Here is a 19,806-nt window from a genome sequence, read left to right as displayed (position 1 = left end):
TTATGGTAAATTTTAGAAACGAGAATTAGAAATGACTTGAAACGAGGGTTAACCTTAGCGATTCGGTTAAAAATGGTTTTAGTTCAGGGACTCCTAATAATAATGGCGCCATAGAGGTCACGTGACAATAAATGTGGTCCAATTTACACGTCCTGTCGTCGCCAATTTACACTTTGCAATTTGTCACCCGATTTCTTTTTCTGTTGGTGTAGTGCGGGCTAAAATTCGGCCCAATTAAAAAAACCGGCCTGAATTTTATAGATCCGGGGCCGATTTTCGTTCGCTCCTCAATTTCTTTGCCAAATCGGCCCGTATTAATCGTTGCGAATAAATTAGCTTTTAGAATAGACGGACGGAAGGACAGATTGTGGGGTCGTCTGCTAGCTGACAAATGAATGAAATTGAAATATAATTATAAAAACATATATAGAACGAAAATATAGGAATTCTTTTAACTGATGTGTTCTTTGGCACAATCTGTAAAAGTGAACTATCGTAAAAATGAAATCAAGTTCTTTGATTGACTGGTCTGTTTCACTTCAGCGCAGAATTGATTAATATTATTGATGGCCTGAATGATCGTTACCAACTAAATCAAGCAGCATTGCACTGAAAATTTTTTTTAAAGACAAAAATTCCAAGTTTTTCGTGCGATGATTTATTGTTGATATTTGCTTCGCGAGTTGCCGCGTGAGTATTCAAGCTACAGTATGGCGAACGAACAAAGTTTTCCTGATCTCTCAACGACGAAAGCTTAAGCACAAGCGATCTCTGTTCAGATAGTGAGAGAAAGGGCAAAGAATTACGTGAATCTGCAAACCAGGAAAAGTAGGAAGATGGCTCGACGCGAAAGTCGATCGGTCTCGCTTGAGGTCTCGCTCTATTTTTGGGGCAAACTGGCAATATGGCGCGGGTTTATTTTCTGAAGGCCCGGCCAAACGATTGCGTTGGACGATGTTGCAAAGTGTTGAACGAGATAATGAAATGCAGTCACAATGGTCAGCAGTGTTGCCGTTTAAAAAGTATTCATGAAAGCGAGGCAAAAGCCTGGAGTTCCCTCCGCAATGCTACGGCCGAAAACAAATCCCTATATCGTTCAAATAGTCAGGGGCACCCAACGACAGTTTTCTCTCAGATCCTCTGAAACGCAATTTTAGGCTATCTGGAGTGCTTTTAAAGTTCTGTAGGTTCAATTCAAGCCGCGCTATAATATTTTTATCTGTTCGGTCATTCTAGGGGAACTTGAGTCTTTTCGAAATTATTAGGGCATTTTTGTCCATTTTCCGAAAACCTTAGGTCTTATTTCGTTCCGAAAATCTTAGCTGACCTTTTTTCGGTGTCCAAAACGACATTTTTATGAATTCGAAAACATTAGGCCGTAAATATCCCGTATCACGAACATTCGAGGTGAAAATTCCCTTAAGAAAATTGTAGGGGATTGAGGACCTTCCGAACAGACAATTTACCGAAAAGATCCGTTGGGTGCCCCTGAATAGTGTGCTGCGAGCGTATTAATCACCTTGGTGTCAGTGAATAGTGATGGATATTTACCTACCTCGGTGAATAATATCAAAACTGTAACGGCGCAAACACTGATCCGTACAGGTTTTGTGCGAAGTGCGCACAATGCGAAAATTAAACTGTCTGGTCTTCCTATATGAATTTCCAGCTCCAAAAAGAGAAATGGTGTTAATGATTAAATACAGGGGAGGGTGTACTGCCATGGTTTGTAATACCTTTGTAATAATTATAAACAGTTGTCGTGAGTTTTAATTCCTGCCGTGAATTCAGTCTGATTCCTGTCGTAATTTGCATTGTAATCACACCTGGCGTAGTTTTCACAACGTGCGCATCGCAAAGTGCAATGACACATTGTCATCTTTTGTAATAGGTCTTTAAAATCAACACTTTTCTGTTCCTTTCTAATGAATAACATCCAAGAAACCGTCTCGTAGGGTGAAATTATTTCAAAGCTTTCCAGTATATATCACCAGACGGATAACTTTTGATGATTGTTGTAAACGCTGAGGTAAAACACTCGACTGGGAACGCGAAAACGCGACCCCCCATTTCAGGAAACATGAATTCTTCTATTTTCGTCTACTTTCAGTACTCAACCTACTTTACTGGTGATATTTCTATACTTTATTCATCAGTTTACTCTCAGATAACGCACTTGCAGGGATGTTAAAAAAAAAACAGAAACTTTGTCCTGTCGTAAGTTGTAATAACGTCCGTCACGAATTGTGATACTGTAACAACAGGTGTCATGAACTGTAATATCTGTCGGAAATACTAATAACGCTTGTCTTGTATCTTAATAAAATACCTGTCGAAAATTTGTATTTGTATTTGTGAAAACCCGAGCTGTCGGGAGTTGTAACGACACTTTGTCGTTGTCCTGAAAACGGCACAAGGTGGTACTTCTATTTATATTATTCAAATGAGTTCAAAGTGAGTGTTCCTTCAATACTCATGATATCATAAGTACGTAAATTATGATCATCCGGGTGAGTGTAGTCCTGAGAAGGACTGTTTGTGGTGACTTTGACTGACGTTTCGACAACCTGAGCGGAAGTCATCTTCAGCTCTGAAGATGACTTCCGCGCAGGTTGTCGAAACGTCAGTCAAAGTCACCACAAACAGTCCTTCTCAGGACTACACTCACCCGGATGATCATAATTTACGTACTTATGACATGACTCCTGGGTTCAAACCATTTACAATTATACTCATGATATCTCATTCACATGCTTGAATCTTAACTGAAAAAGAAACTGGTTTTCCGACTGTGTTCTCGTGGTCTCGATATTTGTGAGCTCTTTGTAAAAAGGCGTAGCTCGTATAAATATTCTACCCAATCTGAGTTTGCCGCGAAATTTCCAACGGAGCGCCAATAGTGCAAGCAAAATACTCTGTACATAAGACCGCGATTCAACAAAAGCTCTTTGAAAATTTGGTTCCTCGCTAAAGGCGATCATAGAGAATTTTACTCGGTTTGGTCAAAACTGTGGTGGAATCAGTTGTAGCTAGAAGCCTGATACGCTTCAGGGAATCATTATTTTCGAGTTAAAATAAAGGGACTAATTGCCGTTGCGGTTGTTGAAGTTGTTGCGCATAAAAGGCACGTCTAAATCGGCTTAAAAATTAACAAAATCTAATACAAATCACAGATCTTTGGAGCGCGTTCGATTCCTTACATAGCACAAACTTGGCTATGGTGGGCCCTTTCCTGTTCGTTTTGATTGACCTAATTCGTTAAACGAATAAATAATTCAACGTTTACGATCAGGTTATAGCCTGTAAATCGGCTCCCAAAGTGGGACATAGGGCAAAGAGAAAGTGAATCGGGTCTGGGGGTCTTTCTTTCTCTGACTGAGCTCGAGTTTTATTTTCTCCCTCTACGCCACTTGACGTCCACTTGGGAGCCTGTTCACAGCAGTTGCTCTGGCATCTCAGATGGGAATGGAAATAAGCATTGTTCCATTTTATGTATGTGGGAAAACGAGAAAAGCTGGTAAAAAGAAAACCTCCAAGCAAAGGTTCAGGCATTCAAGCCGTGGCCAAATTGATGGGAAATGAATCATGCCCCTTGCGTGTCCTCTAAAAAAGGGTAACAATCATGATAAAAACAGAAATAAATGACAATAATGTATTATTCAGTGAGTGACACAGGCATACTCGGAAAAAGGAAATCCGAGTGCTCCTATCAGGAGTCGAACCCAAGACCTTCCGATTACTAGTTCGGATGCTCTACCACTGAGCTACAGGAGACTCGTGGGAGCTAAGGCCATCAGTAAACTGGGTTCATGGGACAAACATCCTGCATACTTCTAGGATTGGAATGTCAATGAGTGGCATATGCGCAATGAAAGGGAATGTGATGTAATATTTTAAGCCTGGTGAATAAATGAGAATGATGAATTATTCAGTGACAGAACTACTCTTCAAGCAATGTCATTTGATTTTTATTTAGATCCACTTACACAAAAAGAGTCACTACACCAGAACAGTTCCTGTCTGTTCTAGATACAATCTTTATGGTAGCCATTACAAAGCAATCATAACTTCCATAAAATTTGCAATCATATCAAACAGGCTTAGCCCCGTACATTTTCAAACTCTCGTGAAGAGCCTGACAGACAGTAAAATTCATTACGCATTCATTTCACTTTTCAGCATTTTAAACCACAGTGAAGACCAACACCCTAATAAACCTTATTCGCTTCGTTTTTTTGTTGCCCCATTACAGAACATGTGACAGTACTCTAGGGAGTAGACTCTTTTACAATTGGTCATATTCACGCTGGCATGCATTCTTTACTTCCAAAAAGAGAAAGGACCTATTCTCCTGAGAAAATCACGTGGTTTGTAATGGGCAATTAGCATATTATTATAGAGCTAATAAGGTCTGTATCAAGATTTGTCATAAAATACACACGGTTTCTCATTGACAACAATGCTCTGATTATTGATAACAATGGTAATATCTATTCTTTTTCCTCCATTGCAGTGAAGTTTGTCGAAGCAGGATCATACACTTATGCCCAGAAATGCACCCAACCCTGAATTTGGGGAATTTTATATAAGGCAGACCTTTTTTTTTTTTATTTCATATGACTTCATGTTTGACAGAATTATGTGTGTTTTAGTAAGAAATAAGGTGAGGGGACACTTTGTGATGTCCATCATACAGTTCATGCGTCTCATAAGCGTGCACTTCTGGACATATCTCAGATCATATATAAGCACAGAAAAGGGCGAAGCAACAACAAATTCACAGTAAAATTAAGAAAAAAACAATGCTTTTCAGGCTCGAAGACAGACTTCTATCATCTTCAGTTCAAATTACTCCTATGAGGCACAATGAATACTTGATAAATATTCCACCGTTGACGGTGCATTCTGCTAGAAGAGCGATTTCAATTTGAAAACCTAGTAATTAGCTTGAGCTATTTAATATTCAGCCATTCATCCATTCTCGTCAAGTCACTTCTTTCTTCGGTTCAATAAGGCGTTGCTGGATTTGCCAATATCTTTCAGCCTTGCCACCTTCTCAGGTTCAAACCTCATGCAAGCCAATGCGTTTGTCATCTCATCCTGCAAAAATTACTCATCAATTAATCACATAGTTTTGTTGCTGAACCCTGTAAAATTCCACACTCCGAAAATAACCACACCCAAACCTCAGCCGCCCAAATTTCGAATGTAAACACCATTCCAATGTTCAAGATCTGTGGACTGTCAGGGTAAACATTACCATTTCAATCCAATCACTTAGTGTTCAGTTGTTCTAAAGCTGATTTTATTTACAAGCCCAACCAACTTCCCTCCAATATCACACATGTACCCCCACCCTCTCCTCCCTTATCGGTCGAAAACAAGCCCTCCCTGACAATAATCTCGTAAATGAGTCCTTTGAACGAATTAAAGGGGAAGTATCGCGGGGATTTTTACCCTTTGTGGTGAAAATGGTGCGATAACACCTTCGCATTGTTACAAAATGATTCTAGAACTTCAGGAAACAAGATGCCCCTCTAATGGCATTACACGGAATGCTTAATGTAGCCCCAATTATTCCCCATTGTATGTTTCGCAGATATTTAAAAAATATCCTCCCTTGGCCATTGAAATAATTGTCTGAATGGTTTTATTCAGATATATTGCGTGATACTTATCGTTGTGTTACTAGAAATCATACCAGAAATAACTATGCAATAACGTCATGACCCCGCTGAACTGGTCTGGCCTCCTCTAGCTCTAATCCTTCGCGTTGATCATTCGATCTGTTTTTTAAAGTGGATTTTCTTTGCTGTGAACTCTCCCAATTTCCGCCGTTTCAACTGTCGAGTACTACCTAGAAGTTATTATTTCGATTTACTGCTTGAAAAAGGTTGGTTTTCTCTCTGAAAACGGCAGATCCGGAGTCTTAAATTCAGACATGTGGCCGCCATTGAACGAAAACAACTTTTCCAAATGATGATTTGCTTTGACGTCACACAAGTAGAGATGAGTGGGTCCCCTCCCTCGTGATATACGCGCAGATAATGGAGTTTGATTGGGCCACTTTTGTTCAAGACAATCAAAACAATAGATCCCTTCTGGGAGAGGGAAGAATTTAATCTAGTTTTAATGAATAAATCAAATGATGATTTGACGTCACACAGAAGTGATGAGTGGGTCCCCTCTCTCGTGATATGTGCCTGAAAAATAGATTTTGATTGGGCCGCTTCTGTTGAAGACAATCAGAACAATATATCCTTACTAGGGGAGGACAGAGTTTAATGCATAAATTAATGTGCACATTTATGACACCGATGAAGAAAAAGATACCCGACCGAAACCTAGACACGTCATACCCTGCGGGCATTCCGTGTAAAAAGAAATCAACTGAATTTTTGAAAAGAACAACTCATGACCTGCTCTAGTGTATTTTGGAAACGAAAACGCACGAAAAACGTTAGCCTAACTTCTTTCAAGTGGCAGTCCATTCTAACCCAGTCCATCAGTGGCTAGTACATTGGGGTGACAATGTACAAAAATTTGAGCAATAGTTTCAGGTATCTGTTGATAGAAAAAAACGTTTCGGAGTTTTTGGATACAACACCAAATTCCCGCGACACTTCCCCTTTAAAGGAAAAAACGTATCATTTCATTTCATAAGATGTCTTCATTGGATTAGAAATTGTATTCTTAAATAGATTCATAATGTACTGAGTCCGTAAAAAAATTCCGTTGTTTTCTTTTTTCACACCGTGGAACAGGTATCACCACGGAAAACTAAAGGTTAAGGACCATAGCTCATTAAACCTCGTTAGTTTTCCTCATAATAAAGCAGCTCTATTGATATGTCCTGACGGGCCTTGTCTCACGACAGAATCTCTTACCTTAACATCTTGCCAGTTTTCTTCTTCTTCTCTCAACACTGCAGCAGTGTGTAGTGGAGTGGACGGAACTTCTGTGTAAGCCTGAAAGCAAAAAAGAAAACATAAAAAATCATGACGGTTTTGACAGTAAACAAACATCATTCCAGCGGTAGTTGAGACTCTCCAAAATATGGCAAATGATAAGGGGGGTAGTTCCTAAAGAAATTGTGGTGTTGCGTCGGTGGGGAGTAGAAACGATGTTGGATTTTATGAACAGCAGAGCAAGCACTCGAATCTCTTTATGGTGGCAAAATTACCTCATTAACTGTCCATAAAACCAAACATTTGCCTCTAAAATATCGCTTTCTTAGTATCAAACACAAGAGTAAGAAATTATTGACTGAATGAAACGTGCCGCTTTACTTTAAATGTGCTACGAAATAACTCGCATTTGGTTCGATGTTTAATTCGTTACAGATGTAACAAAGTGCACACGATGAGGTTTACTTGGAAAATTTTTTTGCCGTTTCCATACACTTGGAAACGTATGCAAAACTTCCTAAATTTATGGGACTATATCTCAGTGCTATATTAAAAGACAAGACTCCTGCCCTTTTAACTAAATAAACTGAGGTGCTCTTCCCAGCAATATCAGTGGTTTCCTAGCCTACATCAAAATCATAAATAACCGTGATTGGTAAAGGTCTGTAGTACAGTAGTACATTTATGTTGCTCGCTGATTTGTACCGGGTGGTGTCCCACGACACACAACTTAAGGACGGTGCCTACTGTTGTTCCTGCGCATACGTTCTGCACATCTCGAGATACTCGGGTTTCCTATGAGTGGTGCCTACTAATACAGGGATATTTTTGCGCGGTTTAAAACTATGCGGAGAACACCAGAACTTAGCAAGTGCTTTTGGTATCCAAAAAGAAAATTGGGGGTAGCCGTGCATTTTTCAGAGATAGGCTTCAATTTGGAAAAAAAACGCCATACATTGCTTTGTATTTTAACTCTGTCTAAAACAATAATTGTTGCTTGATTATCTCTTAAAATGCATGATTACTCCCAATTTTCTTTCTGGATTCCACTAGTCCTTGCTAAGATCTGCTTTTCCCGTATAGTCATAAATTGCGCAAAAAATACCTCTGTATAAGTAGGTACCGTCCTTAAGACACAGGTGTGCCAAGTAGCTGGCTCTATTTGATTCTAAATCGGTTGACAAAGTGTTTGTCCGTGTAATGTTCTCGTACCTTTATCCATGGGTTGTTCAAAAGTTGTTCCACAGTAAACCTGTTTTGAGGGTCTGTTCTCAGAAGACCACGGATCAAATCTTTGGCTGATGACAAGAGGACAACAATCAATATACACGGATACAAAAAGAAAAGTCAATAGGAATTGCAGCAACCATTTAAGAATGAGTGGTTTTCTTCCAGCTGCTTACCCTGATTTGAAACTCCTTTCCACTCTGGGTTGGGGAAGTCGTACTGTCCTTGCCTGATTCTCTTTCGCATTCCAGGAGAAATGGCTGCTCCGTGGTTGCTATAAAATGGCGGAAAACCACACAACCTGTGCAAAAAGTTACAGCCTGGTCAGAAAATACGAAAAAAGGTCAGCTAGCATTTTCGTTAAGCCAACAACAGCTCGTAAATTCGGAGAATAAGATTGCGTTCCCTAAAACTTTCTGCAAATTAATTTTTCGGCTAGCATCCGAACAGATCAATCTGTATTAACTTTCACAAATATGTCTTTAAAATGACACAAAACGATCTGGAAGCAGAGGAGACAACATTTTAAGTATTTTGATTAAATGTTCTCGTTGGGTCTGTGCGCCGGATATAAATCTGGCACTTAGCAAACACAAATAGTATTTTAGTGTACACAATTTAGCACCACAGTAAAAGCCCGCGTGTAAGAACCTAGTGGTTTAAGAACCGGCTGGCAGAAATTTGCCATTTCATACCCAAAAATATAAGAAACTGTTTAGCCAAGCAAGATCAAGCAGGTTCTTATATGTGGGTAACAGTCAAATTATGATAAACATTTTAATCAGATTGTAAATTGATATTACATTTGATACTACAAGAAAACACCAAACTATAATTAAAACTAAAAGTATTAATTTCTACAACAAAAACGGGTTTATACATTTGTTTTTATTATTATTATTATTATTATTATTATTATTATTATTATTATTATTATTATTATTATTATTATTATTATTATTATTATTATTATTATTATTATTATTATTATTATACAACTCTTGTTGTAGAGATAACACTATATACATTCTGTAACCAATTTTTCTTAGGCTTACCATAATACAGTTGTGAATAAATGCTGTATAACCCAAGTTTATTTATTTTTCTGGTAATCAACAACTATATCTCCTTCATAGAAATTCAGAACCTAATTAAGAACCTACTTCCCCTAAACTGTCAAAAACTACCCCAAAATACAAGAACCTATTTTGTCAGACTTCAAAAAATGTAGGTTCTTACACACGGGTTTTTTCAGTGCACCTTGTCCACAGCTGTATGCTCTCCTCTCCTGCACATGATGTGCAGTGTGTATAGTAACCCAGTGTTCGACACTAACGCTTGCCCGATTGCCCGGGGCAAGTAAAATGATTCAATGGGCAAGTAAAACTACGGTAAAAGTTGCCCGATCGGGCAAGCAGATGTTTTGCTCCTGTCCACAGTGTGTCCAGCAGGAAATAAAGCGAATTGAAAACTCTTTGCCGTCAATTTATTGATTGTGTTAATATGGGTACCTACCTTGGGATATTTTCATACCCCTTAGCCGTAGATCGAAAAAAGATACATATTAGTTTGGACAAGATACAACGAAACGAGCACGAAACACTGTGCACAAAATCGTGGCCGCCATGTTTTTTTAACCCGCAAAGAATGTTGGTAAATTTACCGTACCCAGGCTCCAAGCAGCCAAATTTACGCTTTGTATTTTCCCGTTTAAAACGGCGAGCGAAGCGAGCGGGCGATTTTTTGGGCAACCAAAAAATACGCTAGGCAACAAAAAATAGAGACCTGGTTGCCCAAAGGGCAAGTTAGTGTCAAATACTGCCAGTTAATTTCTGAACGCAAAATTCATGTACAGCTGTACATGTACCAGCCACAAAGCTTGTGAAACACAAGAAGCTGAGTAACTCAGCACAGTTCACCAAAAGATTATCCTTTCAAGCAGTCAGTGAAAGACATTTACACTGTCATTACAATTATTAGAGGGTTGTGCTTACAGAATGTACATGATGACTCCTAAAGACCACAGGTCGCACATCTTGTCGTAACTCTCTGGACCAAGGACTTCAGGTGCTGGAAGTAACAGAACAGAACAGCTTCATGTTAATATTGTGGTTTAATTTATTTATTTTATTTTATTTATTAATTTTTTTTTTTTTTTTTTTGGGGGGGGGGGGGTTAAAATTTTTCAAACCAGTTTAATTTTTCTTTTTCTTTTTCTTTGTGCACTATTCATTACCATAATCTGAGACAAAGGGAAATAAAAATCAAAATATTTAAACAAAAATATTTTGAAACACAACATATAGTCCATGTACAGCGGTACAGAAGCTATTGAGGCCCTTTTGCTAAATGTAAATATTTTTTAATAATTCCATGAACGCATGTTGGATACCAGATGATAGATAGCCAACAAGGCACTTACATGCCAACTTCGTTATCCAACAACCGTGAGTGGAATTATTATTTCACTAAAAACAACCACGTTTTATTTCGCAAAACAAGGCTGGAAGAATGGCACATATTCTATGGCAGCAAAGCAAAACAAAAATCCTGGAATTTCATTATACAATGCTCCAGTTTGAAATAATATTCATTATACATGTATCTTACATTCCAGCATTTTGCCAGGCTTTGAGTTAAATTGTTGCTAAAGACACAGTAGAATTCCAGATAATACAAGTATTTTGTTTTTCATTTTCAAGAGTTAACTCACCAACATAGTAAGGAGTATAACAGGGTGTTTTGAGGGTAACAGAGGTAGTCTCTTTAGCAAATCCAAAATCAGTTAACTTCAGTAGCGCATTTGGTGAATGATCAGAATACAGCAGATTCTCAGGCTATGAAAATAAAAAGTAAAAAAACAGCTTTAATCAAACAGTGCATTGAGGGATTTGATGAGCTGAGATTACTTCTAGTACCTGAATCACTCTAAATACATGTAAACATACAGTGCAGCTCAAAGACAAGCGAACATCACATACACGTACCATACGCAAGTAACACGCATATGCGTATGTTGTTATACGCGTATGCGTATGTTGTCATACGCGTATATCCTGCCTTTGTTATTCAATGCCATACCTTTGCTCCATGTGGTATTGTCTTGCACAACAAAAGAAACGGTAAAGTAAATGCCACAGCCCGCTGCATGAAATTCGATATGAAAACGTGAATGATGACAGGACTATAATAGAACGTGTTTAGAACCTCGCTTTAACAAACTCGAAACAAGCAAAATCACAACACAGCCAAGGTTTGCCAAACCTATTTTCCCTACATGAAAATGTAGCTCAGTCTATTAATTATTTAATTAATTAATTAATTACAATTACATTGTAACAATAGTGAATAACAATAATAATAACAATTGATCTTGGTCATTCCAGTAGTCATTAGTGCATTGACGGTACAGTATCAGGAGGATTTGGTAAATGGTTGAAACTACTGGGAATACCCTACATTCTTGGACATTATTACCAAATAGAAATTTGGAAATGTCCCATTGTTTGGAAGAAAATTGCAAACAACCACATGCAGGATAATAAGAATTGGTTTATGCTTAGCATGCGTATATTGAGTTATGGATACATGCAGGAAGTTTGGAGAGCATGAGAGAAGCATAAGAGTTGCTTAAGGTGTAGCCAAGAGCAACTCTAGCTTCTTGAGTGCATCCATAACTCAATATATGCACAGCTAAAAGCATGAACCAATTCTTTTATAACATAGTGAAAATAAAGTAAAATAATGATTCCTGATTAATTACAATATTCTCTAAATGTGCTGTACAAAAACACAAAAATGAAAATGGTTTCTTGTATCGGTTTATTCATAATGTTTCATTAATGTTATGGCGCGCAGACACAAAGAAAACACAATATTCTTTTGTGGGCAAAGTTGGGCAGGGAATATACCAACAAGGCTCGGATAAAACCCACCGACCGGATGATGACCGAATGAGGGGCCTCGGTACATGGCGCCATACCGAGGGGGTGCCTCATGCCTGTCCTGCAAGGGGGGGCATAGTTCACACGTGAAAACGCATGGCCGGCATAATGTCCTTGGGCCAAGTTAACCAAGTCCAGCAAATCCTATAGCCCCCCCTCCCTGACGGGGCTTCAGCACAGGGCTGAAGGGGTGCCGCAGGCAGCAATTCCCCGCCCTTAATAATTTTATTAAACATCTCTGAATAACTGACAAAGGATAGAGCAAAATGCAGTGAACAAAATAGAAAGGATAAGGGGAGGCAAGCAACAAGAGAAAAAGGGAGGGTGGGAGGGGAAAAACTTTGCTGCTGCTCAACTTGCAGCCTTCCAAGAAAGTGGCGATTGAAAAGACTGGCACAGATTAAGATGCAAAGCAGGCTGCCGTATATGGAAGTCACATGTTAAGGGTGGACCGCAGTAATAATGCGGGCTCAATAGTTGTTGCTTGCCAACATTAACCTTTATTTTATGCTAAAATGTCAATTAAACTTCGGTGTTGTCTCACTGTAAAAAGTTTTTTATAACATAGTGCACACATGCTTCCCCATCTGACTTGCATATGTCATCTGATGGACACACGACCGTGCGTATGTTGAGAAATGTACAGTACCATGATGACACTAATAGCAATTAGATTAGGAAGCACATGTGCTATGTTACAACTTTATCTTGCTGAAGTGCATCATTTACCCTCGTACCTTCAAGTCCCTGTGTGCCATGTTCAGTGAGTGAAGGTGAGCTGTCGCTAGGGCAATCTGACGTACAACAGCAGCTGCCTCTGAAAATCAAAAATAAACAATACATTAAATTTAATGAAATAAATGAAATGAATAAATCAACTTTGTTTAACGAGGAATTGATACTCAACAGTCTGTTATGACTGACAAACCTGTAACAAACCTCAGATTCCAGATCAAATTGGAATTTGGAAATGTTGGTTTTTCAGACCTCTCAGAGCAAGGACGAGAACCAACAACAAACTCAACCCACATATGACAACAAGTCTGGGAATTAAACTAACCCAAAACTCTTCAATTAAAGTGTTTGAACAAGGATAATTAAAGGCTATACATTACAGTGGGACTACACGTTTCCATTTCATTTATGAAGCTTCATAACCAAGTCTATGTACACAGCTTCACGCAAAAAATCAACCAGCTATCCTGTGAGAAAAGGCATTTTCATAAATTTCCATGCTGCAGAGGTTGTACTTGTAAATGTGGAGCCTACCTCTTTCAGTAAAAGGGTTATCACCTCTCTGTTGAATTCTCTCAAACAGTTCTCCTCCTGTCATACTAAAGAAACAGACATTAAGTTAAGTTAAATTTTTACACTTGCCGATTTTCATATTTTTTCAGACCAGTGTCATACAGTGACAGTTTGAATACCTGAGAAATTAGAGGCTTTACTATGGGGTATGGAGGTGACAACGCCTTGCCATCCAAATAAATTTTCTGTTATATAATAAATCAAGGATAAAAACTAGCAAAAAAACAGTTTGAATTTTTATTTTGTCACTTGAAAATGATGTCATGGCAACATCAAAACATTGTGTTTTCTCACTAATTTTTACACTTAAATGTCCATCTAAATCTAATCTAAATATGATAATTAATCCCTTCAAAATGAAATGGTTGCTGGATACATGTACCTTAAACTTAAGCGTTAGATCAAATTAGATTGATGCCAGTAAAACACAAGGGAGAGTTTGAAAATTTGAAAGTTAACCACGGAAAAACACTGGAGTGTGAGTGGACATGATGGCAAGGTTTCTTCTTCCCATACTAATCCTTCTTAATTCTAACAGCCATAGAAATCCTCCATTCTGAAAATAAGCATGCTTGTTAAGTTAGTATACACTCTGTTTACTCCTGATAAAATAATTTATCTGACTGCTTATGTAGTTATGGAAAGTTAGTGCACATGGCCAATTGTTGCAAAACCGGCCTGTTGGTGGCATTACGACCGATGATATGGCCCAGAAATGAAGGTGAAATGTACCTGTAAGTTAACACTGGAAGAATTAGAAAGTCAAACCCCTGTCTCATCTTAGCCTGATAACTTACCATTCCATAACGACAAGCAGACAATCACTCTTTCCATATTTGTTCTCATAAACATCTTTGACGCCAACAATATATGGACATCCTGATGCCTTCCAGTGAAGGTCTACCTCTCGCCTCGCTTTAGCATTATCTTGCAAAACCTTAAGTAAACATGAAGTCAAAAGACAATTATTTATCACCAAGCGTACATGTAGTTGACTTACCATTGATTTCACCATAACTGTACATGATTGACCTTCAAAATCAAAATTCACAAAGCGATTTATATACTTCACCAATCAAACTTGTCATTGATACCTCAGTTATAAGGAGAAGTAAACCGACTGGCTGTTCTTCAGCCCATATGAAGAATTATAGCATAGTTCGGGTTTGAGGATAGTTACTGACATGTAGCTAAATGATAAACTTTGAGAAGAATTAGTTCTAGAACTTGAGAAATATGAACACATATCACTAACAGTAATGCTGTAATTCAAGATCCACGCAAAAGAAGATCAAGACAATAAATTTACATTCCTGGCACCCAACTGTAACGTAGCATGCACAAAGTCACAACTTTGCTAAAGACACAAAACGTCTGACACAAATAATCCACTTAAAGAACAACTTCCTGTTTCACTGAGAGGACACAAAATGTTTGACTCCAGCGACTTCCTGTTTTGCTGAGGGGACAACGTGGACTATGACACTGTAGGTTACAAGGTGATCTTAATGCACTCAAATCATCAATCAGTCACGATCAAGAATTGCAAGATATTTTCAAATTGAGAACTACTTTCAATGATTGAAAGCAGTTCTTGAAATTACACTGTATCTCCCAACACCCAAAGCAAGGGTGAACTTGTTCATGAACTTGTTCATTACCAGTAGCTGAGAAATCATTGCTTTCTCTAAAATGCAAAAACATTTGTAACCATAAAATTCCCATTAAAAACAACAACAACAACAACAAGTAAACATTGGCATATCCATAGCCATCTCGGATGCTTGGGGTGTCCATTTGAGGTAAACTGTAGTCCTGTGTTTGAATGACGGAATTCTATCTATTGTCAAGTAAGTTTTGATTTCAAAGGTCGCATAGCATTGAAATCAACCATAGCCCAAATGAACAAGGCAGCTGTTTCAATGTCTGTATTAACGGGGTGTCAATTAATAATAAACAACTGTCCTTGAAGATAGATTCAACTGTAATCCAAAACCAGAATACCTCTAAATGATCTCACACAATAAGATATTGCCAGTTCAAATTACTGAAGTACTGAACAACTTAATAAACTATGAAGTCGAATTTCCCGCAAGTCAACATTGATTGATAAACTGCAGGATCATAGTACACACTAATGCTTGAATCTACCAGCTGTTCTCCATTCTTCAGTTAAAAACTTCCTGACAATACAGTACAGATTGCCTAAATGCAAAGGCATTTCCTGCACAGAGACCATGTTTACAATAAACAGGTTTTGTTATAGTTTTTTTTTGTTTTTTTTTTTGTTTTTTTTTTTTTCTGGTGTTTCTGTTGTTATCGCACCCTATGCAACACATACACAATACAAATGATGATGATGATGATGATGATAGTGATGAAGTTGTTGTTGTTGTTGTTAATGGTGACGATGTTGCTGTTTTCGTTGTTGTTTGTTTCAAGTTGATAAGTCAACAAAAAACTATAAATGATTTGTTACAGTATGGGTACATTTTCCTCATGGAAAGTATGATATGAAGCTTGAAATATTTTATGTAAGTCGATTAAATGTTTAAGTGCTTTTCAAAAGTTATTTTACTAATTATCCACAATCTTTACCATTCCACTGAATAATTGCTAAAAAATAACATCTTTCACTGCTTTCATGTGAAAACAGGGTCATTGCATAAAAACAATTATTAAAAACTGAATCATTGTATAATGCAATTCCAGGGATTTGATTGGCTTAGCGGCCATGGTATATGAGCCATTATACCATGCCCGAGAAATGGTGGCCATTAAGCTGACTTCTGGCTGTTCTTGCAAAACAAAATCAGCAAGATTTAGCAATATTTCTTGATTGTTTTTAATAAAACAATTATTCCACTCACGCTTGTTGGATATGACATGATTATAGCCAACTCGGCGCTACGCGCCTAATGTTGGCTATGTATCATCTCATATCCAACGCGCGCTCGTGGAATAATTGTTAAATATACAATAGACAATACTGTGGCTTGCTCACATGTCAATAAACTCAAACATCAAGCTTTTTCGATTTAAAAATATTTTTCTCCAGTCTGCTTTACTCATTGTATGAACTTGAACTTTCCAGTACACAAAGCCAAGTTAAGTCATGTGCTCCAAAATTTATATACAGGGATAAAAAACACAGCTCACATTCTACCTGTAATAATCAGTTGAACAGTGGTGCAAATTTGTGAGGGGAGTTTGGATCAACATAATTAAGGTTCTGATTGAAAAACTCGGTTATCCTGTTTTTCAATGATAGAAGTTCTAAAAGTAATGGTCATTAAGGAAATTTTCAGTATCTTTATACGCGATACTTTGTTACTGAATAAACTGTACATTTCTTCATCTGTCAACTCTGCATTTTGTGCATATTTACTTTGTTGATGCCAATAATTATGTCATCAGACAAGGATGAAAAATTTATGTCGATATTTTACTCCAGAAGAACAATATCACATGATGTTTTAAAACTTAGCACTTGACAAATGGAACCCCAGGCTACTAGCAAAATTACACATACAGCCAAACTGTTATCATCACGAATAAAAATTATGCATGTCGCAATATTTTAATCTGTATTGTTTACGCACATCATATCTTGAAAAAGATTATGTGCTGCGATCGAAATTCATCAGCTTGCAAGGAAATTTACCGTTCGGAACTTTACCAGCACTAAAATGAAAGCAAGCATATCGAAGAACATACAGGGGGAATTTGGATGCCGTACCGGCGTACAAAATCCAATTAAAGGATATCTTTACGTAGGAAGTATTCACAGCAGTTAACTTAAGCTTCTCATTAGGCGCCATCCAAGATCACATAAAATTACAGATTTTCCAGTTGTAGAAAACAACTGACTAGTTAAAGCAACTGCTTAAACTTTATCTTACCTTTAAGGCGAATCGGCTGCCAGTTTTCTTTTCAAAACACTCTAGAACTTTGCCGTTAATTCCAACTCCTAGCACCTTCTGTGAGATAGTGTAGTCGTTCGTTATAAGCGATTTTTTTGCGTGGAAAGGCGGAGGAACGCTAAAAAGAGGCTTGTTAGCTGAGGACATAGTTAGATTTATCGTAGAAACACTTGGATTACTTCTAAAACTTTAAAATCGTCGCTCTTCCTTCTGCTGAAGACTCGCGAATAAGGAAATTTGCTTAGCACCGTGAAATCACCGAGTCGCCATGATGAAATCCGCGCATAATAGTTGGGAGACTAGAACCGAACCTATTAGCATGTTGCTATTTTTGGGATATTTTTTTTGAGTTTAGGAAGTTGCATTTTCTTGACGTAATAATGGGAAAAATTTCAATTCGAATATTTAGTTTCTATTCCTGGAGCCAAGAACTCAATATAAAGCAACCAAGAGTATTGAATCTGCTTTAAATGAGCAATGACAAAAATAATGAAAAGGGTCAATAGCAGATGACCCAAAGCTACGCAACTGTGTCATCGGGTCCCGTGTGATATTAAAGGGGAAGTATCACGAAAATTTGCTGTCATTTCAAAATCCAAAAATGTTTGACTGTCAGCAGAAACAGCGAAATAATTGTCAAGTTTGTTAAAAATTATCACCCCAGTGCAATAAAACTGTCGATTAGTGCCTCTGGCCAGAGACAGAGTAGGCCGGTTTGGATTGAAACTTGAAAAATATTAGGCTAACGTTTTTCAAGTTCTCGCATTTTTGTTTCCAAAATGCTCTAGAACAGATCACAAGTTGTTTCTTTCAAGAATTGAGTTGATTTCGTTCCTCTCGTCATTCTAGAATTATTTGGCAGGTGATAGAAGGTCTTATTTCATCATTTTTAACAAAAGATATCAAAAACTCCATGATACTTCCCCTTTAAGCTAGTAATACTACCGGGCATTAATGGGGCATTGTCCCGTCCGGGGATCGAGCATTGGTCTAACCCGGAGCATTTGCAGGTCTCGTAATTTTCATCTCACCGCACATTCACTTCCTTTCAATAATATAAAGCCGTATCGGCAAAGATGAAAATTTATGAAAAACTTCGTCAAAGGAGGACAAAACTGAGATTGTAGATCTACAGAACGGACGGCCTGGGCCACAATACTGAGACAATTAACTTTCATGCGGAATGAAGATAGGACCAGAAACGAAAAGATCAACTTATTTTTTAAAAGTGAACAAGATGCCCCTAATGGTATTTTCGCGGGATGCTTAATGTGGTCTCATTTATTCCCACTGTATGCTTCGTGGGAGATCTGGGTATAAGATTAGGTCTGCCATCAGGGCATCCCGCGTAATAAGAAGTTTAAAATTTATGTCACGTGACTTGATGTGGTGAGAATCACGTGACAAAATGTCCAAAAAGACCGCTTTGTAGTTCGTAACCGCTGTGTCGATTGAAAAAACCTTTTTTTCTTTTATTCTTTCTATAAAGCATTTTCGTTGCAATTTGTCCGCCACCTTTGGCCGCAAATAGTTTCAGCTTTTCTACACTGACAGTGATAAGATCTTAAAATCGGAGAGATACAAGGAACAAACCGGCCATAACAAAAAACAAATCGAACACCAATCGTTTACTCCGTGCCGGTCAAATCGTGATTATTTTGGCTTAACTACAGATTGCCAATGACAGCAGCAGATCTTATAAAACTTTACATGGTTTGACTCCTGAATACCTGGAATCTAGATTTCTGTTTAGGGACGAACTCACCTCTCGTCGATTGAGGAATACTGAAAATAAGCTACGTGACTCTTCCAGCAGACCAGCACCTTTCAAAAGCTCTATTTTCACTGGACCCTGATGACCTGCAGCTGCATTGTTTTTTATGGTTGAGACCAATGTCTGCTGTTTGTTGACCTTTGTTCTTTTGTCTTCTCGATCATGTAACTGTATTAAGACGTTGCAAACGGTACAGATCGCCCCGGCTCTTCCACTGCCCTGTACCGATTATGCAAAGAAAACTTTCTCTTACAGCGCAGCCAGGTTATGGAACAGCCTATCTTCTGATCTACGATTGCAACTTCACTGCACCATTTCAGAATCAAACTACGTCACCACTAAGTTTGAAGAAAACGGTTCAGTGTACACGATATCCTAGCAAAGTAGCTTTTACTGCGAAAGTTTAAAATTTTATCTTAAAGTCGGTTAGTTAGTTGGCAAACGAGTCACTGCAAGCCACCTATCTCGACTTCTTCCTGTTTATAGATCGTTTAATCCTTGAAAACGTGTGCTTACACTGTGCTTATGACGGAGGGTCTTGCGCCTTACTGTAGCAAACACGTACGATTTCTCTTCACTTTGTTGTCATATATAGCGGTTTTATTTTACCATGCAATAGCTATTAAACAACTAGACATTATTAGAAACTATATTTCATTGTTTCTCCAGCTTAAGTTTTTAAAACTATTTAACAATGTTGTTACATGTAATTTGTGCTGGAT

The 19,806-nt window shown here is 38.0% G+C and overlaps 1 protein-coding gene across 1 annotated transcript; it reads right to left on the bottom strand.

Moving 5' to 3' along the window:
* Nucleotides 1-3,946: 3,946 nt before the first annotated feature.
* LOC146451703 (MAP kinase-activated protein kinase 2-like) lies at nucleotides 3,947-17,609 on the bottom strand. The gene is made up of 10 exons (XM_085098737.1): nucleotides 17,290-17,609; nucleotides 14,185-14,324; nucleotides 13,349-13,413; nucleotides 12,817-12,896; nucleotides 10,849-10,972; nucleotides 10,130-10,205; nucleotides 8,312-8,436; nucleotides 8,121-8,206; nucleotides 6,888-6,968; nucleotides 3,947-5,100 (listed from the first exon to the last, which is right to left on the bottom strand). The coding sequence occupies exons 1-10, from the start codon at nucleotides 17,455-17,457 to the stop codon at nucleotides 4,990-4,992; spliced, it is 1,056 nt and encodes a 351-aa protein (XP_084954863.1). The 5' UTR covers nucleotides 17,458-17,609; the 3' UTR covers nucleotides 3,947-4,989.
* Nucleotides 17,610-19,806: the final 2,197 nt, after the last annotated feature.

Source organism: Pavona decussata, unplaced genomic scaffold, assembly GCF_977016875.1.
Source record: "Pavona decussata unplaced genomic scaffold, jaPavDecu1.1 SCAFFOLD_386, whole genome shotgun sequence".
Lineage (NCBI taxonomy): Eukaryota > Metazoa > Cnidaria > Anthozoa > Scleractinia > Agariciidae > Pavona > Pavona decussata.
Note: the sequence above shows the minus strand (reverse complement) of the source record. Positions and strands in the feature narration are given on the sequence as shown.

Coding starts and splice junctions, on each gene's coding strand:
- LOC146451703 (XM_085098737.1), bottom strand. CDS start 17,457: ATGTCCTCAGCTAACAAGCCTCTTTTTAGCGTTCCTCCGCCTTTCCAC. Junction 8,207..8,311: donor GAAAGGAGTTTCAAATCAGG/GTAAGCAGCTGG, acceptor TCTTGTCATCAG/CCAAAGATTTGATCCGTGGT. Junction 5,101..6,887: donor AAAACTGGCAAGATGTTAAG/GTAAGAGATTCT, acceptor TAATTTTTGCAG/GATGAGATGACAAACGCATT.